Genomic DNA, 27,043 nt, shown 5'->3' with positions numbered 1-27,043 from the left:
GGAAATTCGGTGTGCCTGCTACAGACAGCAAGGAGAAGGCAGGCAAAAAATAAATAAATCAGACTCTGGCTTGTATACAGAGCAAGCCATCCTTCCCCCTGCGTGGGGAAAGTGCCAAGGAACAAATTGGATAGTGTGTCCAAAAGGAAGAAAACCCCTCTCCCCTGCTGTTTACTTGCACCGCCACATGCCATGAAATGTGTACGCCTTGGGGGAGTGCCAGCCTACCCCCAGGGAATTCCGTCCCATCTTGAACGGAGTCATCACTTACTACTGCAAAAGAAGAATTAGCAGGGGCAGTAAGAGGCTAAGACGATCGGGTTTAACGTTCGCTGGCCCAAAGACAAATATGCAGGCAAAGGCTTAAGAGAACTTTCTTCTGATGCCTCCGTGCCAACAATAGATGCGGACAGGACAAATATTTACAGACCTAAAGAGGAGGGAGACTAAATGGGGGGGAGCCAGACTCTGCCCGAAGTGCTTATTATAACGATGAGCCCGTCGCGGCGTTACCGGCCCCGCAGCGACGGCTCCCCACAGCCGCAGACGGGACGGAATGACTCAACGGCGATGCCGCCAGCAAAAGATGGCTTTTCACACGTACTGTACCACGCCGTCCTCCCCTTCCCTGGGGGTGTATTAATAGCAGCGTCGTCACACTGTATGTACTACAGGGTAACCACCTCTCTCTGCAGCGAGCACAGGCAAGGCTGCCAGGAGGCCCAAACACATTCAAACACAGCAAACCCTCTTGGAGACCTGGAGGAGGTGTGGGCTCTTGTGCTCCATGCCCTGAACGCTCTCTTTCTCGCTGAGCATCTCTCTGAGGCCACCCCTCTCCATAAGCGTCTCTCCTCAACACCCAAATGTGTCCTAACATTACAGAGAAATGAGTTATTAAACCGATGATGTGGCTGAGAGATGTCTCGTGCTTTATTTACATTTGAAAACAGAAAATAAACATAATAGTGACACATACATGCGTATGTGACCATCTCCCTTCCTCCTCTGTTCTCTGTTGTTCACCTTCCTCAGCTGCCTGGGAATGAGAGTTTCTCTTAATCTGCTTTTGCAGTTAAACACAATGGAGCTCTTGAATGATGCCACGATACAAACGTAATCAAATTCTCTTTTCTCTGTTCCCGGAAACAATGATGATGCTATAAAAAAAAAAAAATAATGGTGGGAAGATCTATAGTAGGGAGGGAGCATTTGCGAGCAGAACTTTGACCAAAAGCACTTGCACTGCAAGCTACCAAAGGGTTGTTAAAATGGTCGTTTAGTTGGGATAACTAGCTAGCTCATTCCTTACTCTTCCAGAGCTGATCTTTTCACTCCACCCTTAAAACTGCCATAGATAAACTCGATCTGAAAATCTCCCCGGCTTTGCTTTCCTGGATATTTATGTCTGATGCCCAGGAACTGCCACTGGCTGACCACTGCAGGATAGATTGTTAGCAAAAAGGACCTTGAAATGAATAGCCACATCCTGTAGCATCTGATTACAGGGGTTTAATTGCATTATTTTCAACCATTTAAAAAGCAATTATTCCCTTTCATCCTACACACCCATGTTTACTAGAATAACAGAAAACAGAGTCAGAGATGCATGGAAAAATACAGAATTTTTCTGAAAAAACAGTTACGTAATACAGAGTTAAACACATCTGTTCACCATGATGTTAAATAATGAAGTCTCTTTGGTTTCTGAGCCACCTTGAGCTTTAAGACACGAGTCCTGAGGTCCAGCTCATGCCAGGGTTGCAAATGAGTAATTTTCTGTTTACCTTCTCTCCTAAGACAATAAAATCCATAATGCAACCCCACAAACCTCGCAAACTGCAGCAACATGCAGCCTCCAAGAGGCAGAGAAACATTCTTCCTACGCAGCACTAAGGAGACCCATCAAGCAACCACAACCCAGTGTCCTCCCAGATAAAACCCCGTTTGCCTTGTGTGACTCTCACGTTACACGGCAGAGTACCAGGAGGGTGCTCCTTGCGACTGCTCTACAGCGCCCGTTAAATTCTGTCCTCTCCCCCTGGCCTGCACATGTAAGAAACGGGACGGGCACATCCCGAGCATCTGCAGCAGCTCAATCACGCAGTGGACGTTCTTGTCATCAGGCTCTCGGTCTGCCCAAAGTCAGAGTCAGTCAGAGAAGCGATAACCTGCCCAGTGAGGCCAGTAGCAAGTTCTGTGGTCGGCTCCAGAGCCACGCTTCGATTTGCGAGTCGAGCCAACGCTCCGATACGCAGCCTGGATGCTGCCCCACAAGCGTTTTATGCGGCGCCGTCAGGCAGCGGCTCCCGAACGCAGCATGCGTGTGTGGCACCGCTACTGCCGAGCCAAACGTAAGCGTTCTCAGCCTAATCCTAAATCTTTTCATTCTTTTCCTCCTGTTTAGAGCTCTGTTTCTGTTCCCCAGTCAGCAATCTCCAAGCAGGAGCTGACCTGTCTGATCCCAGCCGGGGTCTGAGCCAAGATGGATTATCACCAGGGGAGAGCTACAAACTCACGGCTGGGGCATGGCGAGGTCATGGATGTTTCGTCCGCTGAAATTGCGCTCGCTCTCACTCTCTCTCTCCTTCACAGTCGTGTATCTTTGACCTAACTTTCCAGCTTAGAGAGCCGGCTACGCTCCGAGACCATGGGTATTTCCACCCTGCCTGCCGGGGTCATCCAAAGGCTGCCCGCCCTCCGGAGCGGACCTGCGCTACCTTCAGACAGCGAGACTACGAGCGCAGCCCCAGGCACAGCCCAAGGGACTCTATGTCCAAGACTGTCTGGCAGCTTCGTCTTCTGGCCGGCACCTTTGCACGCCCAGACGGGCAGCCTGCAGCCTGCCTGCGGGGCAAGCCCGTGACTGGGAGCGGTGGCTCACACAACCAGACGGGACGTGGACACGGCCTGCGGTGGTGGTCAAGAACGAGAACGTGCTTGTCTCCAACACAGCAGATCCTCCTGAGCTAGAGGGTGACCGCACCAGGTCTACCAAGCCTGTGAATCACACGCATATACATAATAAAAGGCAGCCAAAATCTTTATTAAATAAACTAAGAAGTACTTAAAATTGCAAGCCAAATGTGACCAATCTTCATTTAATGTGGCCAGAAATGTTTAATAGTCCCTTGTCTCCATGCCTCATAACACTGAAAGCCCAGTAAAAGCCAAGAAACACTTGGTGCCTGCTACAGAGCAGCACACAATCGTCTTTTAATTGCAAATAAATACAAAATGCAGTATGTATTAACCAGATTAAAAATGTCACGCCTACCAGGATAGAAGCATGTAATATCTGGTCTCACACACACTTTCCATCATACAAAAATATTGGCTGAAGATACAAGTTTCTCTCAATACCTCTGTAATACTCACATCATATGTATCAACACATTCATGCCAGAAAACACAACACTAGCCACAAATGGCACAATTTTTGCATGTAAAAACAGCATAAAGGGCAGATATTTGAAGATAAATAGGTGTCTAAGGATGCAGTCGTCATATCATCATGGACACTTCAAATGCATCTGGGCATCTAACTCCTTTGATTTCAACTAAATTATTTTAAAACCTCTTCAACTCTAAATATGTTCTTAAGTTTTCCTCGGACGTAAAGTGTAACTATCACAAACTTACAGTAATTACCATCACTCCAAAACCTAAACATCTCATTTTAAAAAGTTCTACTTCCTAAGCTACAATCCTGTGTGAAAACACGTATGACATTTATCGCTTAAAAACCCTCAGCTCTTAAAAGCAATGAAATGGACAGGCAAGAACATTGCAAAGTTTATCATGTCCACATAGTACAAAACACATATTTTTATTATCCGGTGTGAAGAGCACACACTGCATCACAGCACACAGCCGTAATTCTGGTCTGATGATATTGAAAGTATTGCCCTTCTCAACTTTGGTGCACAGATATGTTAAGAAAAACAGGGCAGTGGAAAATGCCAGTTAATATGTGTATTAATAAGACACATATCATTATTCATGCTTATATTTTGGTAGAGTATTCATAAATACTAATTCTGAGTCAGCTTTGACCTGGCAATTCCCACAGAACAGACTGAGGTCCTACTTGGCTGAACTCGCTCACAAGGCACATCCATCATTTTAATCTTAAATTAATTTCTGCCCTTGTCAACCTGCTATCTCATTATCTCACTATTCACTGACAGAAGAAATGATGAATCATGAACATTGGGGTACAGGGAACCAAACACACTCAATAAAATTAACCTCCTTATGTCAGTTGTGCGTAGCGTGACGAACCCCTCCAGCGGGACCTCTAGGGGTTCCTGGAACACAAAGAATAGCTGCACTGTACTGAAAATAATGATGAATATATACTTCAGGAATAACATTCATATCATGACTGGTGCACACCAAAATCAGGGCTACAGGTGGATTTGCATTTGAGAGTTACTGCTGTGTAACATCAACAGAGCAGAGAACTTTAATGTCTTTTACAAAGGTTTTGTTGTGTATTTGGTTAGATCACTAGGTCTAGAAACTACACAAAGTAGGTATCATTTTCTACCTAAATGGAACTAAACTATTACAAAATCAAGTTAAGAGTCTTACACCCAAACCATCTGCGGGACGAGGCCGTATTTTACCAAAACATGGGCTGTGAAGCTATCGATGCCTCTATTATTTCTTACGTCTACGACTCAGGCCTACGTTGGGGAAGACGTCATACATCGTCATGCACAGACCGCACCCCTTGCCGCCTGCGCTGCCCGAGGACGTGCCGCAGTCCCCGGTGGTGTGGCTCCATCCACCTCTGCCTCCACCTTCCCTTGTAGCCACACCAAGGGTCCTCCGGTGGCCTCGGGATCTGTCCCCAAGCCACCTCTAGTGTAGCAGGACTTCAAAACAAAGGTGAACTTCTGTGCTAGGTACACATCGTATTTTTAGATGGGATCATTTTATTTTACAGTCACTCTCCAGAGAATTTTTCCATGTGCTTTCCAGTGCAGCTATTTTTATTTTTACCATACACAGATCATAGAATCATAGAATGGTTTGGGTTGGAAGGGACCTTAAAGATCATCTGGTTCCAACCCCCTGCCATAAGCAGGGACACCTTCCACCAGACCAGGTTACTCAGAGCTCCATCCAACCTGGCCTTGAACACTGCCAGGGAGGGGGCAGCCACAGCTTCTCTGGGCAACCTGGGCCAGGGCCTCACCACCCTCATGGGGAAGAATTTCTTCCTAATATCTAATCTAAATCTCACCTCGTTTAGTTTAGAGCTGCTCGCCCTTGTCCTATCACTACACATCCTTGTGAAAAGTCCCTCTCCAAGATGTCCTTGAGGTACGCTGCAAGCACAAACTGTTTGCCAATGCAGGGTTTTCCTGTAACACGATACAGTTCTGATGCGCGCGCGACGTACAGAACCGCACAACCGTGCGCCCCGTGAGAGGGAGCACGCAGCAGAGCAACAGTCAAGCAGTGCTGCGGCAAAACAGGGCAGGGCTTCAAATGGCCAACATCAGCTCCTGAAAATGGCTGCTGCAGAAACTTGCTTTGCCTGTGCTAAATTAGTAAGGCAGGGTTTGCCAGAATCACAGAACCATTCAGGTTGGAAAAGACCTCCGAGATCATCAAGTCCAACTGTCACCCCAACACCACCATGCCTGTTAACCATGTCCTGAACTACCACATCTACACATTTTTTAAACACCTCCAGGGATGGGGACTCCACCACTTCCCTGGGCAGCCTGTTCCAATGCTTGACCGCTCTTCCAGTAAAGAAATTTTTCCTAATATCCAATCTAAACCTCCCCTGACGCAACTTGAGGCCATTACTCAGTCAAATAAAGTTTTTAGAGAAAAACAAAGTAGTGGAATGTCAGTTAAAGGAGATGCGATGACTGCAAGCGGATTTATACAAACAGCTTTTGTTACCCTGAACAGCAGGCTTGCTTGTCAATCTTTCTGAGCTGCAAATATTTCTGTGCATTGCAGATCATGATGGGGAGCCTCCCTTCTCATCAATACTGCTGTCTTCTGCTAGGGATTTCCAATACTTACCTATTTTTACAGAATGAGTCACTACAGCTATTTGGTCAGATTCACAGCACAGATCAAAGCTTTCTGCCCAGTAATCCCCGCATCAAAGACCTATCTTCAAGTCATATACCCATCTGTTTTAATGCAACTATTTTGTTTTTCATATACTATTAGCACTATCTAATAAAAATCATATCAACCAAAGCAGTGTAGAAACATAATTAAAGCCTCTGACTACATATGGAAAATGTCGTTGAGTGAAATGTGATACTACATTCCATAACTGATTATTTTGCTAATCATCTTTTAATATGCTCCAATTTCTTTTTAGAGAAGTGACCAATTCTAAGGATGCCCAATGCAAGCCAATAATCAGAACGCAAGGGGATATAAATAATTCCAGAGCTCTGCACCAGCTCATTTTTCACAATATGGAGCATCTCCTACAAACTGCTCTGACGTCGGTGAATTCCACCCATGGCAGAGCGTTTATTTGACCAGCACAAAACCAGAAAGTTGAAAAAGCAGATAACGTTTTGATTGACTCCATTTTGTAGTTTTCATCCATATTTATACAGGAAAACAGATCAAAGATATGGTCACACAAAAAAATAAAATGCAAAAGAAGAAAAATAATTGACATGATTAAACCTAGAGAAGTTCAGGTTCAAACGCTGGTATTTGGGGAGTCAGACCAAATCAGCAGCCCAGCCCTAAAAGCTACGAATCCAGGAAACATCTGCAGCCTCTGGGACTAATCTACATCAGCAAAAGACCACTGGACGAGAATGCAACCAAAGCTTCCAAAATACACGACAAACCTACCAATTAATGCACTTCTACGCCAGAAGTGATCCTTGCAATCTCTTCGTCTGACTTCCTACTTCAACACAGGCTGCAGGATTTTCACTAAATAATTCCTGTTTAAATGAGAGCTGATTTAAAGATATCTCGGGGCGATGAGCTGACTGCAACTATTGATTGGTGTTCACTTACATATCAGTATTTCCAGTTCACATGTATTCCTTATTTTAAGACGAACTTGTAAAATTTCACTTTCCAGCTATGATATCTTAATGTACAACCAGGGGATCAGGCCCAGCCAGCACGGGTTCTTGAAAGGCAGGTCCTGCTTGACCAGCCTGATCTCCTTCCATGACCAGGTGACCCGCCTAGTGGATGAAGGAAAGGCTGTGGACGTCATCCACCTGGACTTTTGTAAGGCCTTTGACACTGTTCCCCACAGTGAACACAGTTGAACTTATTCAAGTAAACTCATGAGCAGGAACAGAAACTGTAAAAATCCACACTAATCCACCCTAAATATATAAATGCCAATCCCATATTTAAGCTTATACAATATTCTGTTGTATGGGATACACACTATAGTTTTAACAATATTTGGTATGCTGATTTCATTTTTTTCCAAGTTGTCTCCCAAGCTCTTTGGCAAACAGCGGGTAGAAGATCATGCATGAGTTGTGGCTTCTCACTGTTAAAAGGTCCTGAGTATCTTCCTCACATGCAGGGGCAGTCATCGAGTCTGTCCTCGCTTGGCTCAGCCAAAAGAAGCATTTCTAAATCAGCAAAAACTGCTTCATAAGAAGCAGTAAAAGAAAGGTTCAGCAAAATAATTTCTCGAGTTTTAAATCCAACAGCCATGAATCTTTTTTTTGGGGTGGGGGGGGTGGTGGTGTGCAAGTAGGCAGATCATTTTGTTCAGCACTGGGACTATTTCAGGGTAAGGTGGGGGGTCTTTAAATACCTCACCCTGATAGGGCTTGTCATGTCCAAGTTGTTACCGTTCCTTGATCACGAACAAATGCAGTTCCAAAGAATCCTGCTCAATGACAGGTTTATGCAAGTCATGTTCAGAAGTTACCTTGTCTAGTGGCATTGATTTATTTTCTGATAAGAAGCTAATTATAAAGGCTTGAAATTTGCAACTGCTCAGTAGAAGGACAACAATACTTCCTTTAAACAAAGCCATGTACACTGCATTAATAAACACATTAATAACAATAATTCTTTCCCCATGTACAGACACCTTGTCTGCTTACTCAAGGTAAAATTCTTTTACTGTGAACCACAATCCCAGTCCAGAAATCGCTGCCTGCCCACCCACCCACTAAACAACTGTGAACCAAAAATATGCTTTAGTCCAGAGAGATCCAAGTAGGAAATTTTTTGTCTTTTTTGGGGGGGGAGGGAGGGGAGGTCAAACAAATTAATTCTGAGTCCCCACCACAGCAGCATTAAATAGACAAAGTAAGCTAAAAAGAGAAATTTGTCCCAGCACATTATTGCAGGAGAGATAGAGAGGGTGCTACGGGAGGGTCCCCAAACACTGCTGAGAAGTTTGACAGGTCAGAAATGAGCGACAGAAGTAAATATTCCCCCTTGTTCCCACAGGCAAGTCTTCTCTACAGCTGTCTCAGTGCCTTGGTTCGCCACGCCACTGCAAAACCCTGGACCTGCAGCAGTGCTGGATGACAAGTGTTGCTGTTGCTCTTCCCACCCCACCCCACATTTCCATCCTGATGGCCTGCTGTCCTTCACAGCCACTTCTTCCCTCCTTCCCCAACTTGTTTTTCATTCATGGTAGATTTTCAGCCCCAGTAACAGTGCAGCCACTGCCACATTTCTGTGTGCAGGAGGGAGCAGTGCAAAGGCAGGAGGGAACAGCTGGGGACATTCCTGCACCTGCTGTTTCAGCCCTACCTATTCACGTCGTAGCACCTTTGGTGCCTGCAAAAAGGAAGTTCTGCCACAGAACAAGCAACTTGTTCAAATGCGGGCTGCGCTCACGTGTTCTTTTGTACGTGTCAAAACTCTTCACTGCTTCATCCTCTGAGGATGCAATCAGAAAAGACATCTCATCCTTTCATGTCCTGCTCAAACGTGCTTAGAAGCTCCATGATGAATAACACTGAAAACTGTAATAAAACTCGCATGTGACTAAACAAACAGACTAGAAAATTTTGCTAAGAGTCTATTACAACTTGTTGAAGTATTGAAGAAAAATTGAAGGAAGAAGCGTGCTCCTACACGTAGTAAAGGGAGTGCGAGCAGGGTGCACTGGAAGGGCACGCTGGGGATCACCATTCACTCATTGACAGCGCTGCCGGACAACGTCCGGTTTCTCTCGGATGGCAGGCTCCGTGACAGCAAATTCAGAGAACACTTCACATTTGCCTGGCTTTTATCAGCTGACACCCTCTTGGCCTGTATTGTACATCAGCTTCTCAAGGGAAAAAGAAGAGCCAAGATAACTCTTGCCCTAGTCCCCCCCACTTTTTCAACACAGCTACTTGTCCACAAAACACACAGAGGTGTCCAACATCTAACGGGAGCTCTCCTTATCTCGCTGCCCTCTATAAACACAATGGCTAACCACATCCCTTACTGCCTAATACAGCTGTCATCATTTAAACGCTTTGTAGTCTGCAAACAGGCCAGTCCTACGGTGACAGACTGAATAACAGAAAGATTACAGGTTGTATAACTCCATTACTGTATGGAGGAATTTTGCAGTCAGTCAATATTTCTTCCCACGTTCGTGCAGGGAAAAATCCCAGCCCAAGATTTCATCGCTCTTCTTCTGCAGGGCAAACCATTAGTCAGCTCTCCATCACCTCGGGTGCCCGCGTTTATAGCTACGAGCTCTCTCAGGTCCAGCCTGCTTTGTCCGATATCATTTTCCCAAAGGTTTTAGAAACTTCTGCATCTGAAGAGGAGTTTTGGATGTGCCATGACAGCAAGTTTCAGGAAAGCACTTCAGGAATGGCTCTGCAGTTTCAGTGAATCAATGTGTTGCGAGCTTTAGTTACCTTATTGAAATAAAGTGCATCTTTACAATTAAATCCCCTGCTATTCTTTACAACAAGGAAGAATTGAGCCCTTCATCTGTTTACAATGCTTATCTAACCAATCAGATCAAGATTGGTTAAAGACTCACAGAAAACCTAATACAAACTACAGCATTTTGTGATTTTCCACCATTCATCTTAATTTAAACAGTTTGTTCTCAAACACTTCGGAGCTCTGGAAAAAAGAAACAGCTCTTCCAGAGAGCTGATACAGCCTAGTGGTAAATATAATAGATAAGGACTTTAAAGGCACGTGAATTTCTATCCCCAGCTTTATCAGAGGCTTGCTGTGTTCCCTGGAGAAATCACTCACCTTCTGAACTTCCCTGTCTTTTAAAGGGGAGTAAACAATGCTTTTCCTTTTCCAAGGGGATTTCTGAATGAAGGGTGCAGCACTTTAATCAGATTCAACTTTTTAAGTTGCCCACAGGGTATTAACGATGGCAGGTCTTCATGACTGTATCAGCCCTGCATTTGCATTGGACTCGTAAGCGTTTAAAACTCCTGCACTCCCAGCCAGGAATCTGAGTAAATGTTGAAGAGGAGATGAGCTGTATGAATGGCTTCACACAGAGCAAGTCTTAATGGCACTTGTAAGGACCATTTTTTAATGAGGCATTTCCATCCTGGTCCAATGCCCTTTCAACACCTCTTCTTATAGTTACAGGCTCTGGAAGTCCACAGTGTTCAGATATAAAAGGTCACAACTTTTGAGTTCCAGCCAGGAAAAGGCAGAATACGACCAAGTGAGCTCAGCCTACATCAGATGATAGCCCTCAGCTGTGCTGTGCAGAAGCGCTGCTGACTGACCGAGCGAAGAGCTCTGAACCTGTCCCTGCTATTAATTCAACTGAAGACAAGGTGCAAGTGACAGCAGGAGAAAATTCAAAACAGAGCATAAAATGGAAGGTATGGATGGGGCTGACTGTGCACTCCAGGCAGGGTGGGACAGACACAGCCGTAGCTTTTCCAGAGCTGTTGCCAGCTGGCCGCTGTGGGACACAGAGGGTGTGGGAGCTGGTCACACAGGCAGCGTGACACACGAGCATCTCCTGCTCTCGTCAGTGGAGAGAGACGCTTCCAGAGAGTGATCTAAAGCCCAAGCCAAGGTCAGGTGTTTCAGCATGGCACTGCAGAAGAGATGGCTCCTCTCCATGAATGACAGATGTCATCAAAGAAGACTTCTCTCCCGTGGCTGAAGTCAGTCTTTGTGATTACTGCTCCACTTTCTTCCAGAAAAAAAGGTGAACAGTATCTGAATGAATGAAGATTACATGTGATTCTGCTTTTACTCTGTAATTTAAGTGTGTGAGGATAGTGGTCAGGTACCAAGGTACTGCAGACTATGGTTGGATGTTCCTAATGTGGCTGCACGTGTTTAGTATGGTGACCGTCACGTAGTATCATTTTCAAGCAAGAAAGACAAGAAAGGGTTACAGCAGGGTCAGACAGAATAACTTCCTAATAAGAAAAAAATAATTTTGCCTTACAATGAAAACGGGCAGAAACCACCTAAGACTAATCCAGATCACAACTGAAGATAAGCCAGAGCTGCAGAATTCAGATTCACAACTTTAAACACTGCCACAAATTTCGGTTAATATACAATACTTTAGCTCAGACCAACATGACTAACCTGATGGCCTTCTACAATGGAAGGACTGCATGGGTGGAAAAAGGAAGAGCAACTGATGTCATCTGTCTTGACTTCTGGAAGGCCTTTGACACGGTCCCTCACAATATCCTGGTCGCTAAATTGGAGAGGTATGGATTCGATGGATGGACTGTTTGGTGGATAAGGAATTGGCTGAATCCAGATGGCCACATTCAAAGAGTTGCAGTCAACGGCTCAATGACCAAACGGAGATCTGTAACAAGTGGTGTCCCTCATGGTGCATATTGGAACCGGTACTGTTGAGTATCATTATTAATGACATAGACAGTGGATTCAGTGCACCCTCAGCAAGTCTGCAGTGTTGCAGTTGATTCTCTTGAGGGAAGGGATGCCATCCAGAGGGACCTTGACAGGCTTGAGGAGTGGACTCATGCGAACTCCATGAAGTTCAACAATGCCAAGTGCAAGGTCCTGCACCTGGGTCAAGGCAATCCCCAATATCAAAAGACTGGGAGACGAATGAATTGAGAGCAGCCCTGCCGAGAAGGACTTGGGGATACTGATGGATCAAAAATTGGACATGAGCTGACAATGTGTGCTTGCAGCCCAAAAAGCCAATTGTACTCTGGGTTGCATAAAAAGAAGCATGGCCAGGAGGTCGAGGGAGGCGATTATTCCCCTCTGCTCTGCTCTCATGAGACCCCCCACCTGGATGGAGTACTGCGTCCAGCTCTGGAGCCCTCAGCACAGGACAGACCTGGAGCTGTTGGAACGGGGCCAGAGGAGGCCACAAAAATGATCCAAGGGCTGGAACCCCTCTGCTGTGAGGAAAGGCTGAGAGAGTTGGGCCTTTTCAGCCTGGAGAAGAGAAGTCTCCAGGGAGACCTTATAGCAGCTTTTCAATACTTAAAGGGGGCTTATAAGAAAGATGGAGAGCAACATTTTAGCAAGGCCTGTAGTGACAGGACAAGAGGCAAGGGTTTTAAACTGTAAGATTAGATTGCACATAAGGAGAAATTCTTTACAATGAGGGTGGTGAGACACTGAAACAGGTTGCCCAGAGAAGCTGTGGATGCCCCATTATCATAACTGTTCCAAGGTCTGGCTGGACAGAGCTTGGAGCAACCTGATCTAGTGGAAGGTGTCCCTGTCCCTGGCAGGGGGGGTGGAAAGAGATTAACTTTAAAGGTCCCTTCCAACCCAAACCATTCTGTGATTCTATGATACAGAGTTGGCAGCTGGCCTATGGATTCAGTCTCAGATCCTCAACCTTCAACGTAAAATTTGTGGGAAAGGCTTTTCCACCAAAATTACCACCTTCACAACAACAAAATTTACTTTAATTCTTCAGGCTGAAAATTGTACATTCCAGTCTGGAAACGGCAGCACTTCATGGCTATGCCTCAGGAACTTGTTCACTGTGTGACTCATCTTCTATTTTATTTTATTTTATGTGCCCTAGAAATGGTTAGCTTTCACCACCCAGAGTACGAGGCCCTCCTCTCTTCCTGGAAATCCCTGCTTATAGCATAAACAGAAATCTATCCACAGAGGAGAACAAAAATACAAGTTCCCATAACTACAATCCCTATATAGTATTATAGTGTAATCTCCAAACAACCACTTGCTTGTTTTGTGGTTTGGCTTTGGGTTTTTTCTAACGCAGGTTAAAGAATTTCAGCAGAAAGCTACTACTTTTAATGCTGCAACAGCAGCAACTTCAATGGGTTTGGAAGTATCAACATAGCATTATCACTCTGGTCATTTAAAACTAGACAGAGTCAATGCGTCAAGGAGTGTACTGTTTGTAGCAATCACAGATTGGAAAATGAACTAATTAAGTGTCAGGTCTTATCCTCTGTCCAGGAGGAAATCACTCTTACGAAACCAAAAGTCTTCAATTTCTCACCAAGAACAAAATAAAGAAGACAATCTTGCTAAATCAAGGTAGTCACATCATTAAATGTCCAAAGAAAGTGATTTAGAGCAGCAAGAGACAGCTAACAACAAATAACTATGCAGGACTAAATGGAAAAGATCTGGAAGGGGAAACCAGACTTGGGGTACCATAAGCAGAGACAGAGGGAGAGCTACAAATCAAACGTGCCTCACAACCACTGCTACAATGCTGAGTTTTGGAAGACCCAGGATGCTGAATGGGAGATAAAGGACTACGCTGCCTGACTGCACGGATCGGCTGCTGTCCCAGCCACAAAGATCATAGAATCATGGAATGGTCTGGGTTGGAAGGGACCTCACAGATCATCCTGTTCCAACCCCGCTGCCATGAGCAGGGACACCTTCCACGAGACCAGGCTGCTCAGAGCTCCATCCAACCTGACCTTGAACACTGCCAGATCCACCGGCTCTGCCTGATGACACCACATCTACAACACCTAAGATCCCTCGCACTGAGTGATATGCAAGGGAGTACAAAATTCTGCAGCCAGCAGTCTTGTGAAAAAAAATTATGATTTACAATGCCCTTGAGTAACTAAAGCTAAATAAACCGTCTCAATTGAGAGACGTTGCTTTTGATATAAAGCCCCCTCGCACGGGTTCAGCAAGACTCAGCAGAACTCACTGTTCAGTCGCTCACCAGCGCCAAAAGACAGGCACTGCACGAGCTCCTTGGCAATGGTCTTCCCCAGCGATCTCCCACGCACATCACTGCAGCACTAGGACCAACCCACCGATCTCCCAAGACCACAAGCCTGCAGAGATCCCTGCCCACACAGCAACTGCTCGAGTGATACACCTGAAATGTGGCTGCGTGTGTCCACCGCAGAGAGACGACACTGCATGGTGTCTAATTAAGATAATATTACCCCTTCCACAAACCCTGCCTAGATGAGCTGCCTGACTTAGGAACCATATTAAGCTCTTCATCTAATCAATACAGAGAGAGGTGTATCCAAAGGATAACTATTTAGGTAGCCTTAGGTAACTAAACTCTCAATTTAGACTTCTTAATTAGGTAAATACAGTCATGTCAGTTCTATTTTGTCAATAAAGGCAGACAAACCTACCACTGGTGCCAGCTGACAGAGTTTCTCATTTAGCTGATGCAGTAACCATTTGTACATTTTACACTAACGAATACTATTTGCCGCACTAGGCAGCCCCAGTTCCAACAGTTGTTTCAGCAATTCTTTGATTTTTGGGGGCATAAATTATTAGAAAATATATACGTAGGAGCTGTAAGTAGGCAGAGTGGCTCACGGGGATCATCAAAAACAAGTGCAAAAAGGACCTAGCAAAAATATTTTGTTTGAAAACAGCAATGTAATTTTCTAAAAGATGGCACTGTTTTGGATCAGTTCTGAGCTTTCAGAAACTTGATGAACTGAGGCTATTAGTTCTCTGGTACTTTACATAATCCGCTTTGTGAACTTTTTTTAATATTTTGAAATCCACTTCTTCAAGGCTTTGGTGAGGTAGGAGTAGGAGGTTTAATTATTTGCTAGCAGTTTCATTTCTATGCGCAATAGGAAGGGAGCACGATGCTCCAATCCGTCCGTGAAAGGAAACCCCGCAGAGGTTAGCAGGAGCTCCAGAGCTGAAGCCAGCAGTCACCAAATCATTCAGTATGTTTCATGCTGACAGAGAAGTCTGTTAGGGGAGAAAGTGCCTGCGTACGTTATATTGAAGAAATCTCTTTATAATATCTTCTTTACTCTGCAAGAAACAAACTCATCTGGTTTCCTAAATGACTATAAGACAGTGTTTACAGGTGATCCTGAAGTCTTTCCTTCCTTTGCACAAAGACTATCAGCAGCTGTCCAAACAACACTCCAGTGCCACACTGGTCACCTTTAAGGGGAAAGACTTCCAATTCTCAGTCAAACCATCGCTTCTCAGCTGAGGTTGCCAATAAGAATGCTGCTGGATAATTTCAAGCTCCTTTTCCATCTCACGTACCCATACTAAAAAGCATCTAATACCACGAGTAATTTCAGTGAAAGCGATGGGCATAGCACACAGCAACGCAGCATTCAGTGCAAAGGAGGAGCAACTGGGAAACTCGAGGCTACAGTTTATTACACTGATCCTTTTCCATCAGACAACAATCTGGTATGTTCAATGTAAAGTAACTCAGCCGCTGAAGCTGCTACCTTTTTTCTTACAAATCGCTGAACCTTTTTCATTCATCAAATCATTTGTTCATGTCAATGGCCTCTTCTTACAGCGAGTCTCAAACATTAATTTCATGACAATTTTGAGAGGCACAGCCCCCTTTTCTGTCAGTTTTAAAAAATGAAAGAGCAAGTAATATACCTGAAATCAGTCACTAAGCTGGTAGCAAAATGCGTAGGAGAAATCCCTTCTCCTCAAACTTTTGCTTCTGGACTCTGATCACTATCAGGCTGAAGTCGCCACTAAAATATCTCCAGAGGTAACTGATCTACATTAAACAAGCAAAGATGACAATTTTACTCCTTTTACTGAGAGAGTTTTAAGACTTGAAAATTGTTTCTCAGCAGCAAAAGTCCATGTTCTTCACTGAGGAGTCAAAACTACTTTTTGCAGTTACGATTCACCAAAGAAAAAGGATGCTTGTAAGTGCTTGGCTGCCACCAAGATCTCTGCAGAGGTAAAAGGCTTTCATCCTTTCAAACCAGGGCAATTTGAAGAGATTACTTCACGTAAAAAAATGTAGAAAGTTGGCAGGCCCCAAAAGATGGGCAGACATCACACTCTCCTGGTATAATATGTCTTGGGAACATGCTCAATAAAACAATTAAGTTCTTTCTAGGTAAGCAAGATTTAGCTGGCTGTAATTCCAGGCTCAATTATAATGTTGGTTACAATACAGTTCTTATTAATGATAACTCTAATTGCGGTGTTCACTATCCTCTTCCAAACCCAGCTAGACAGCTTCGTGGAGACAAAGAATTTTGATTCAACCCTTTGCGTAGTTCAGTTTTCCTCTCAGATACACATGCACAGCTCCCACTGAAGTGGCACCGATATTTCTGAAAGCGGGACCAGAGAAATACCTTACTGCTGTGCGCACCTGGCACAAAGTGCTCTCACACAAAGCTAAGGTACATCCAGTCATGCAGACATTGAGGCTCATAGACAAATACACGACACTCTGCAAAGTTATTCTGAATTTATGTTAGTCTTTTTGAGAGTATGTCAGCACAGACAAATCTCTGGCTATTACAACATACGCTTAAGACTGGGTTGATTTTGAGCCAAGAAAAATAGGCTGATCTGTTCTTTTTGGCAAGAGTTATTTCAAAGGAATTGAATTATATTTGTATTGTATTAAATGTAAAATACTTATTTTAATCATGATAAATCAAGTATATTCTATAAATTATTGCCAATCTGCAGCTATGCAGTATGCTTTTGTTGTAAAAAGAAAAGGTAAACAAAAAACCAAAAGGCTTTCAACTTCACAGACACAACCACAACTCTCAACACTACATGACTGCCAAAGCTAAAGAAACAATATAAAGTAATTTTGGTAATATACGGGAAAAGAAGATGATATAAGTTTGTCCTCAGATCACTAGGAAAAGAACAATTAATCATTTGTTCTGCTTTAAATAAAGGCCTGCCTCCTAAAACGCACTGAATTTGTACAATTCAGCTGAAATAAATGGAGTAGTATTCATTTATTTCAACAGGGAATTTCACTTTAAGCATTAAAAAAAAAATCAGCTTCTCAGTATTGAAATATTGAAGTGGAGAGGGAGGTGGTGAGCTCTTCTCCCTGGGATCCAGTGATGGGATGCGTGGGAATGGCTCAAAGCTGCAGCGGGGGAGGTTCAAACTGGACATCAGGCAGCCTTTCTTTACCGAGAGGGTGGCCAGACACTGGCACAGGCTTCCTGGAGAAGTGGTCGATGCCCCAAGCCTGTCAGCGTTTAAGGGGCATTTGGACAATGCCCTTAATAACACGCTTTAACTTTTGGTCAGCCTGAAGTGGTCAGGCAGTTGGACTAGGTGATCATCACAGGTCCCTTCCAACCCAAATATTCTGTTTATTCTATTCTATTCTATTCAAAATACTAGATACATTCAAAATGTATTTAGTGCAATTGTGTGGCCAGTGCCCTGGCCTAAAAAGTCCATGGAAAATCTTCTCCAACAGAAGTCCAGTTTAGTAAGTAATTAATGACCTACTGTGGCTTTATAGTCTCACTCAAACAAGTCTGTTCCAGCACACTACAAATACTGACCATGATAGTTCCTTAAAAAGGCTGATTGTATTATTATCACAGATTTACAGGTGGTCAAGGAGAAAGATGAAGAGGTTAAGAATTCAGCTCTGCCACAAGCTACACGGGACAACACAAAAGAATGCCAGCCCCAAATGCCCTGGAGAAAAAAGCTGTCCTGGTGCTATTAAGAGCAGATTTGGGACCAGTATACACACAGCGTGTTTGAGGGCACACCATCACCCAGCGGGAGGGCCAGGAATGGGACTCAGCTGCCCGGAGCACAGGTTTTACCCCACAGTCTCCAGACAGAGCACTCCAGCCTCAACAGAAGTTTTGTTTAGGGGCATTTCTAACTGAAAGTCACTTTTTGTATCACCTTCATGAGTCTCTGAAAATTCTGCACTGCTAATTCATGTTGCCAGTCAACAAGTATAAAACACTGGAAACAAAAATGTGGAAAATGCCTCAATTTGGCTGACATGCTCCAGGACTAAGGACACTGTAATTTGTTTACCTGCATTACCATCAGTACTACAATGTAACCTGAAGACCCAATCAAGATTAGAACACCATTACTTTAGGCGTGAGGAAGGAGGCAGTTCATATCCCAAATTGCTTGCAATCTATCTACACAAGGCAGACAAAGTACAACTATCATTTTGCAGATGGAAAACAGAAGGAGTGAGCAGATTGCCAAAGGCTTTCAGAAGCTTGCTCAATGAAATCTCTGACAAAAACATGACACAAACCATTGCTGCTGGAAATACATTTTGGTGCCAATGCACTACCTTATCTATTACCCCATTACTCTAATATTGTGTCAGGTAAATTTTGAGACACAACACAGATGCTGGATGATAAGAAAAAATTATTATGCTTGTTATATTTTTTACCAAAGATACAACATATGGAAATTTGACCAGAGTCTTCCATCATACACTAAGATAGGGACTTGGTTTCTTGTGATAGCTCACAGTCCTCCTATCCAATCTTCTGCAATGATCTGGAGCGTTTATTTGCGCACTTAACTCAGGCTGTGCAAAGCTGAAAAATTAGCAAGTGATTAACACTACCAAAGTTAGGCACTAAGGTGTCTTATGTCATCAGAAAGGGCGATTAGAAAGGGCTGAGTGGTGCGGTCGCCATGCCTGAGGGACAGGATGCCACCCAGAGGGACCTGGACAAGCTCGAGAAGTGGGCCCGTCAGAACCTCATGAGGTTCAACAAGCCCAAGCGCAAGGTCCTGCATCTGGGTCAGGCGAACCCATACCATCACCACAGGCTAGGGGATGAAGGGATTGAAGGCAGCCCTGCCGAGAAAAGCTTGGGGGTACTGGTGGACAAGAAACTCAACATGACCTGGCAATACGTGCTTGCAGCCCAGAAAGCCAACCGCACCCCGGGCTGCATCCCCAGCAGCGTGGGCAGCAGGGTGAGGGAGGGGATTCTGCCCCTCTGCTCTGCCCTGGTGAGACACCCCCGGAGTCACAGAATCACAGAATCACAGAATGGTAGGGGTTGGAAGGGACCTCTGTGGGTCATCTAGTCCAACCCTCCCGCCGAAGCAGGGTCACCTACAGTAGGTTGTAGAGGACCTTGTCCAGGCGGGTCTTGAATATCTCCAGAGAAGGACACTCCACCACCTCCCTGGGCAGCCTGTTCCAGTGCTCCGTCACCCTCAGAGTGAAGAAGTTCTTCCTCATGTTCAGGCGGAACTTCCTGTGCTTCAGTTTGTGCCCATTGCCCCTTGTCCTGTCGCTGGGCACCACTGAAAAGAGCTTGGCCCCATCCTCCCGAGTCCTGTGTCCAGCTCTGGAGCCCTCAGCACAGGACAGACCTGGAGCTGTGGGAGCAGGGCCAGAGGAGGCCCCAGCAATGATCCGAGGGCTGGAACCCCTCTGCTGGGAGGAAAGGCTGGGGGAGCTGGGGCTGTTCAGTCTGGAGAAGAGAAGGCTCCAGGGAGACCTTACTATGGCCTTTCAATATGGAAAGCGGGCTTATGGGAAAGCTGGAGAGGGACTTCTTACAAGGGCATGTAGTGATAGGACAAGGTAATGGCTTTAAACTGAAAGTGGGTAGATTTAGACTGGATATAAGGAAGAAATTCTTTACAATGAAGGTGGTGAAACACTGGGACAGGTTGCCCAGAGAGGTGGTAGATGCCTCATCTCTGGAAACATTCAAGGTCAGGTTGGACGGGGCTCTGAGCAACCCAATCTAGCTGAAGACGTCCCTGCCCATTGCAGGGGGTTGGACTAGATGACCTTTAACGGTTCCTTCCAACTCAAACTCTTCTACGATTCTATGAGTTAGGTGATTCTGAAGCATGATCCAAAAATCCTGCTCTAATTGTAAAGCATCCAAGAACACTCCTTGGGGAAAAAAACAAACAAATAAACAAACAAAAAGCCTCACGATTTGTTTAAACTAGGAGGTTCCTTCTAAGCAGTTCTCTAGTGAGGCTGTACCTTAACTCCTGCTGCCACTGGAATTTAGGTCTGTCCATTAAGGCATCACAATGCATTTGGGAATCAGACCACAAAGTCTGCTCCTGAGATTATGCATCTAGTTGAACAAGGAGAGAAAGAGGCAAAGCTGCCACATGCAACAGCCCAATAGCTGGAGCGCTGACAGCAGAAGTGTAAAACTCCATCACAGTTCTCCTTCATCTTGAGGAGATTCCAGTTCTCACTTCCCACTTCTCTGGAACATGTAGGGTCATCAGATGAGAAACTACCCTGCCGAATTCCTGCCTTGGCTATGCGTGAGTCACCAGATCCTAGAGGATGAGCAGACACGACTGAAGTTCTGCCAGATATCTAGGGTATCAGTCTGTGGTCCTCTCTGGTCTTTTTCTGCATGCACTGCCAGGACAAGCCATGCAGACAGCTTGCTCCTAAAAACCTTTTTTCCCAAAGCTGCTTCAGAAGCAAGTTACAGGCCTTTCACTTCTGTAGTGCCATCACTCCCCATCACACGGTAAATGCACATCTGTGAGACTCCTGGAGAGGGAAGGCAAGATGGCAAAGTAAGACAAAATAGAGCCCATTGCCCACTCCTCGTTTGAATCTCCTGAAAAATTCACTCTGGCAGAAGCGAGCCCCATCTAGTCTCCTCCTCCTCGCTGGAAACTCTTGAGACATAAATAATTAGTGGACAGGCAATGGTTTTTCTATGGATGCACAAAAGCCCTAGCCCTTCAGGCAATCATGGAACCAACCACGTTTGTGCTAAGGAGCTGTATTGCTACATAGTGTGTGCATTGATATGAGAGCAGAAGGGCCACTGCAAGAACTTCCACGGCCTACCAAGCTGTCAAGACTCGGCACCACCATATGGGAAAATTATTGGCTTAAAAAACACAAAAGTACAAAATTCACCCCTGAAGAGAGGGACTGGAATACAAGACTTCAACACTCCTGCATGAGTGCCTAAACCAATTACTCACGCTCTTGCCTGCTCCTTTTCTTGCCCATGGCTCTTGCATTCTTCACTGCTGAATGTCCCAGGCTAAACTGGAGGGAGCAGGCAATTTCAGCTTTCTCCTCCCCAGACACATACTGGTTGCAATTAAGGATGTGGCAAATACACCTGTGACCCCCTCCTGTCGAAGCAGACAACGGAGCACAGGTTTGCCACATCTGAAACAACTGTTTGGTTACTATACATAAAGCAGGCTCCCACAGGCCGTGTTTTTGACTGAAGGCGGCCATCTCTGCTGTGCCTGATGCTGGGCTCAGAGCTGTGCTCAGAGCACTCCAGTGAGGTCAGGCTGTTCTGAGAATCTGAACGATGTTTAGATCGTGGTGGAGTCCAGTCAGCGCACGGTTCCCTTGCTTTCCAGACTACAATGCCTCCCTACGGGCAGCTGTGCCGGGCTCCAGAGGGACACGCGGGCGGAACACAGAGACAGCTTGCGAGCTTTACACACTCCCAATATTAAGCAGCTCTGGAAAGTGGGATTTCTGGATCATTTCCTTGCACCTAGGTGTCTCCCATTATAGGTTAGGTGACCAGAGAAATGTTCTGGATATCGCTGCAGACACCCCTGTAACTTAGCTACCCGCCTCCTAAAACAGGACTCACAGGAGTGTGGTGAGGATAAGCGTTACGTACAGTGAGGCCTAAGAAGATCATATAAATAAGACAGAGATAATTTCAAGATTAATCCTAGACACATCCGGAATCACATCGGTATAAAAAGAAGTTATACTGTATTCAGATAAAACAGTTTTAAACTAAAACTTGACATTTATATGTCGTCTTTCCCAAATGCTTTACAGACCACTGGAAAAACCACTTTATCCACTAACTGTGAGCTCCCTTTAAAAATACTACCACCAAAGACTGCTTAGACATTGCAACAGCACTGGAACTGAGACGATGAGCTTTTTCTGATATCTGTTCTAACCTGGGAGTTAGGGAGGTTGCATAGCACCAATAGCAAGACATAGAGAGGAAGGACCATTTACGCTGAAGATTGATTTAACGAGTTTTCATAAAGTCTTTTATGTCAAAGTCAGCTTCTGATAGCCTCATCTAAGATGGTATCTAATATCAGAGTATGCAGCATCTCGTTATCTTTCCACCTTTACCATTCACACTCTCTCTGAAGTTAGCCAGCAAAACTGTGCTTTGTGGGAGCCACCGGCCTCAATTTTTTTTGCCTATTTCAGTTCTGACATTTAGATTTATCTTGAACTAACGGGAGGTGGGAGGTGACAATTTTATTTCATAAAAACTTCTGAAGTTTGGACCTGAACAGAAACGTATCTTTTAGCATCTTCACAAAAATAGTTTCGAAACATCTATTTTCAGATCTAAGTTACAGCGGAATGTCTCTAAGAGCTGAGATTGGCATGGGAGATCCATGCGTTTAACTTCAAATTCAACCTCGAAATCCTCATCAGATCAAAATACTCTGAATATACAAATGTACGGGAGCTTAAACCCAGACATCCTACATCCCAAGCCAGCACCCTAACTGCTGTATAACGTTCTGAAGAGTGATATGACTGAAACTATACCAAAAAGCTTCTTGAAAATACAAATAGCTTTACTTCATTAGCTATATTTACTGGAAAATGTTCCCACCTTGCTTCAGCTGTAAGCTACAGAAGCAAGGACAAAACTGAAAGCAAGCAACAGTTACCAGCAAGAACTTTCCCGTAACACTGAATGCTGGAGGAAAACATTGCCTCGCAGATCTAGGCCCAGATCAGCAGCCGTCAATCCCCCACATCACCCACGTTTTGCCTTCTTAAGAAAAAGACCACACAAAATGGCAGCTCTTGATGTGAACGTCCCAGCTGGGGACTCGGACTGCAGAGATCTTGGAGTTCTTTTGACAATTTACATAACTATATGCAGAATACGATGTTACAAACTGATTTACAGGACATTTTCCCTCTGCGCAGAGGTGCAGCATAAACAGCTCCATTAACCAACTCATCACTTAAGGTTCCTACAAGTCCATAAAGCAAGTGTTAAATAGACCTCGTATTGATCTCTTCAGTCAGGAACGAATTTTACTGCCAATACTCAGACACACGCTTCTAAGATATATGCAATCATTAATTATCTGTATCGGGATCAGAGGCTGGAAAAATATGAACGCAGCATTTTCACTGTTTCACGCCTGATTTCGCTAGCAGTGTAAGGGCTTACAGAATCAGGTGTGCAGCTTCACCTGTTAACCCCTCACTGCTGAACGCTGCACTTGGCAAATCAAAAATACAACAAACACACTGGAAATGGCAAATCACTGTTGAACGCAAGGTGGTTGGTATTGAGAGAATATTCAGAACGTGCCTTACCTGTGTAGTGCACCACACATGTCTGACCCTTCTTCGGAAACGTCCGTCCTGTTAAAATTATAAAAGGTTATTCTTTTATTTTCTCTGATTAATCTGTGCAGCTAGGCAGGTTTATCTTTTAGGAAGAAAATGCCAGACTGAGATTTGTAATGACTACACTTTATCAAATCACCAACACGCAAGACAGGAATGGGTATGGTTTAAGGTAGAAGGCCCCAGCTTGGCTCCTATTTAGTTGTTAGACCAAATAATCTTTTCTTTACGTAATTTTCCCTACATATGTGGGCATTATATATGCATATACATTCTGCAAGTGCAAAAGAACTGTCAAAACTCCATGATTATAACCTTAAAATTTTCAGAATTTTTTTGTTACAATTTTTCAAATAAAGTCTTAGTTTGACATTGTGAAAAAATCCATTTGTATCCACATTTCTAATGCCTTCCACTCAAGACAGCTCTAGCAACCATGTCTTTAATTAGCCAAGAAGAGATTTAAAAAATTTTCACATACAAAGGCAGTTTAATTTTGTAGCATTGGGCAACAGTAAAGCAGCGATACACTGAGTTCTTGTAATAGCCTCCTACTGAAAGGAAAAGAAGGCTTAAATTATTTTCTTGCCACTGGAAAATGAAATTACCATTTCCATTTTACCTGTTCTAGGTACTGCCAAAGGCACTAAAACCAGAGAAAGATTTTCCAGGCTCATTTGGGTGCCAATGGCATATTAAAACAGCTAATCTCAATTTCTCAAGTAATGTTGGCCAGGGGAGGGCTTCTCAGAAGAGCTTAAAAGTATGAATGAGACCAATTATTAAGGAACATCCTTTCCAGAAAGCTAGAAACTGTGGATTCGGACAGAAACTGAGGCTCGTATCTTAGTTGGCTTTCTAGCCTCTTTAGTCTGATTTAACACGGTAACTTAGGCACTACAGGGTGCATCACAGGGTATAAAACATCAAGTAACACATAAGCTACGTACTTAGGGCTTACAAGCCATAACCACCACGAGAAGTAAATGGCAGGAGGACAGACCAACACGATGAACCGAGATTTATAACATGAAATCGAGAAGATGGTGCTTCCAAGCGGCATCCGAACAGCCCTGTTCAGCAGCTCGTACTGGGCTGCAGTATCTCCAGCTGCGGGCTGCACCGAGCGCGGCACAGCAGGCATCCAGTCAGGGCACCACTGTAACACCAAAGCGGGATTCACCTCGTTTGACTTTAGCCGTCTAAAACACAGGCAATAATCATACGCCAGTCTCCTGGGCTTCCCCTACTGACAGCCGAGAATCAGCAGTGCTCTGAGAGAAATCCAGCCCATCCAGCGAGAGGCAAGATGGACTACTCTCTGGAATTACTCTCTGGAGATGCCGACAGAAAAAACCTACAAGACTGCTTTAGACCAGCCATCCAACCTGAGAAAAGTGACGTGAGATATGATTCATTCTGTGATTCTGAGGTGAATCCTACCCTTGGTAAAACAGGTATTGCTCAAATGATGCACCATTATATAGAGACCTGAGAAAAGGGCTGTCAGACCTTACTGACACTTCTTCTGCTGTGTGAGCAGAACACCAGCAAAGTCCACCAAGCTCCATAAATTCACATCAAAGCTGAACTGAAAGCAGAGGCTCTCCAGACCACTGTCTAATGTGGTTTTAAGACAGTATTTAGACTCAGCTGGTTTTGATGCTGACTCGCAGCCAGGAGAGCTAACCCGTATCACCGTATCTGGAACAGCTCGCTGCTCACACACACAGCCTGGCCATTACTTAATCACCTCGTCACCGTGCTTCGGAGCTCAGTCGCGCCCTGCTCTCCGCCCTCAGCCCAGCGAGGCTGACGGAGCCCTGGCACAGGCTGCCCAGGGAGGCTGTGGAGTCTCCTTCTCTGGAGATATTCAAGACCCGCCTGGACAAGGTCCTGTGCAGCCTGCTGTAGGTGACCCTGCTTCGGCAGGGGGGTTGGACTAGATGACCCACAGAGGTCCCTTCCAACCCCGACCATTCCGTGATTCTGTGATTCTGAGGCTCCGACACCCCGACGGGCGCTGAGCTCCCGCACCGGTGCAGCCCAGGGGAGGACCCGATCCCCGCAGCTCGGGGGGAGCAGCCGGTCTCACAGCACGCACGCAGCACGGACGCCGGGCCGGGAAAGTTAAGCCGAGACCGACTCGAACAAATAATTTCGGGCTGTGTGTCGGCCAGCGGTGAATCCGCCCTGTTACGCGGACAGGTACGGCTGCAGGTCAGGAAAACCCCGCAGCCCGACCTCGGAGGGCGCAGCCCGCGCCCGGCACCTCAGCGCGGCAGGGGGGGGGCCGGCCCGGGGGTGCCGGCACCAGGTCCCGGCGGCCCCGGCCGCGCTGCGCCAGGAACCGGGCAAAGTTTGTGGCAGGGCCGTCCCCCCCCCCCCCCCCGCCCGGGGTTGCGCAGCTGCCGCAGAGCGAGCCCCGGCCCCCTCACCGCCCCCCGCCTGGGACCCCCTCTCCCGCCCGGCGGGGGCGGCCGTGCCTGCCTTCCCTTCCTTCCTCCCCTCCCGCGCCCCGCCGCCTCCCCGCGCTCCCTCCTCCGCCCGGCGGCGGGCACGGCGGCTCCCCACGGGTCGGGGCGCCGCTGGGAGCCGGGCGCCTCGATCCCCCCCCCCCCCCCCCGTACCGTCTCCCGGAGAGATGGTCTCGATCTCCACCCCCATGGCGGCCCCGGCTTGGCTCGGCTCGGCTCGGCTCAGCACCCCGCGGCGCGGCCGGACCCCCAGTGCAGGCATGCCCCGCCGCGGCCGGCTGACAGCGGCCTCCCCGGCTGCCCGTCAGCCGCCCGCAGCCAATGCGCGGCGGGGGCGGGGACGGGAGGGACGGCGCTGCCCGCCCCCGCCCGGAGCGGCTGTGGGGAGCCAGGCGGTGGCGGCGGGGCTGCGCGCCCTCCCGCACCGCGCCCGGGCCCTGGGGGGCCGCCTGCCCTCCCGCGGGCAGGGCTCGGCGCAGCGGCGGGCGCTTCCCCGGGGGCTCGCCGCCGTCCCCCCCCGCACGGCTGCCGCTGGGAACAGTCCTGTTTGCAGTTCGGCGTGTTCCGGATTAAAGAAATGAAAATGGAAGCTCAAAACCATCCCTTTTCCAGCTGAAAGAGCTGTATCCATCTGACCCCAACGCGCACTTCTCCGCCATCGCTTTTCATAGAATCATGGAATGGTTTGGGTCGGAAGGGACCTTAAAGATCATCCGGTTCCAACCCCCTGCCATGGGTGGGGACATCTTCCACCAGACCAGGTTGCTCAGAGCTCCATCCAACCTGGCCTTGAACACTGCCAGGGAGGGGACAGCCACAGCTTCTCTGGGCAACCTGGGCCAGGGCCTCACCACCCTCATGGGGAAGAATTTCTTCCTAATATCTAATCTAAATCTGCCCTCTTTTAGTTTAGAGCCGTTCCCCCTTGTCCTATCACTACCCACCCTTGTGAAAAGTCCCTCTCCATCCTTCCCGTCGGCCCCTTCAGGCTCTGGAAGGCTGCTCTAAGGTCACCCCTGAGCCT

The 27,043-nt window shown here is 46.2% G+C and overlaps 1 protein-coding gene across 1 annotated transcript in view; it reads right to left on the bottom strand.

Moving 5' to 3' along the window:
- FKBP1B (FKBP prolyl isomerase 1B) overlaps window positions 1–26,321 on the bottom strand; it is a 48,491-nt gene extending 22,170 nt beyond the window's left edge. Inside the window, exons 1-2 of the mRNA XM_075414930.1 lie at window positions 26,173–26,321; window positions 23,510–23,557 (exon numbers count right to left, since the gene is read on the bottom strand). Coding sequence (XP_075271045.1) covers window positions 23,510–23,557; window positions 26,173–26,281 — 157 coding nt within the window. The 5' untranslated portion in view covers window positions 26,282–26,321. The remainder of the gene's footprint in view (window positions 1–23,509; window positions 23,558–26,172) is intronic.
- Between the last annotated feature and the right edge of the window lie 722 nt (window positions 26,322–27,043).

This window comes from Opisthocomus hoazin, chromosome 2, assembly GCF_030867145.1.
Source record: "Opisthocomus hoazin isolate bOpiHoa1 chromosome 2, bOpiHoa1.hap1, whole genome shotgun sequence".
Lineage (NCBI taxonomy): Eukaryota > Metazoa > Chordata > Aves > Opisthocomiformes > Opisthocomidae > Opisthocomus > Opisthocomus hoazin.
The sequence above is the reverse complement of the archived record's forward strand: the minus strand, read 5'-3'. Positions and strand labels throughout refer to the sequence as shown.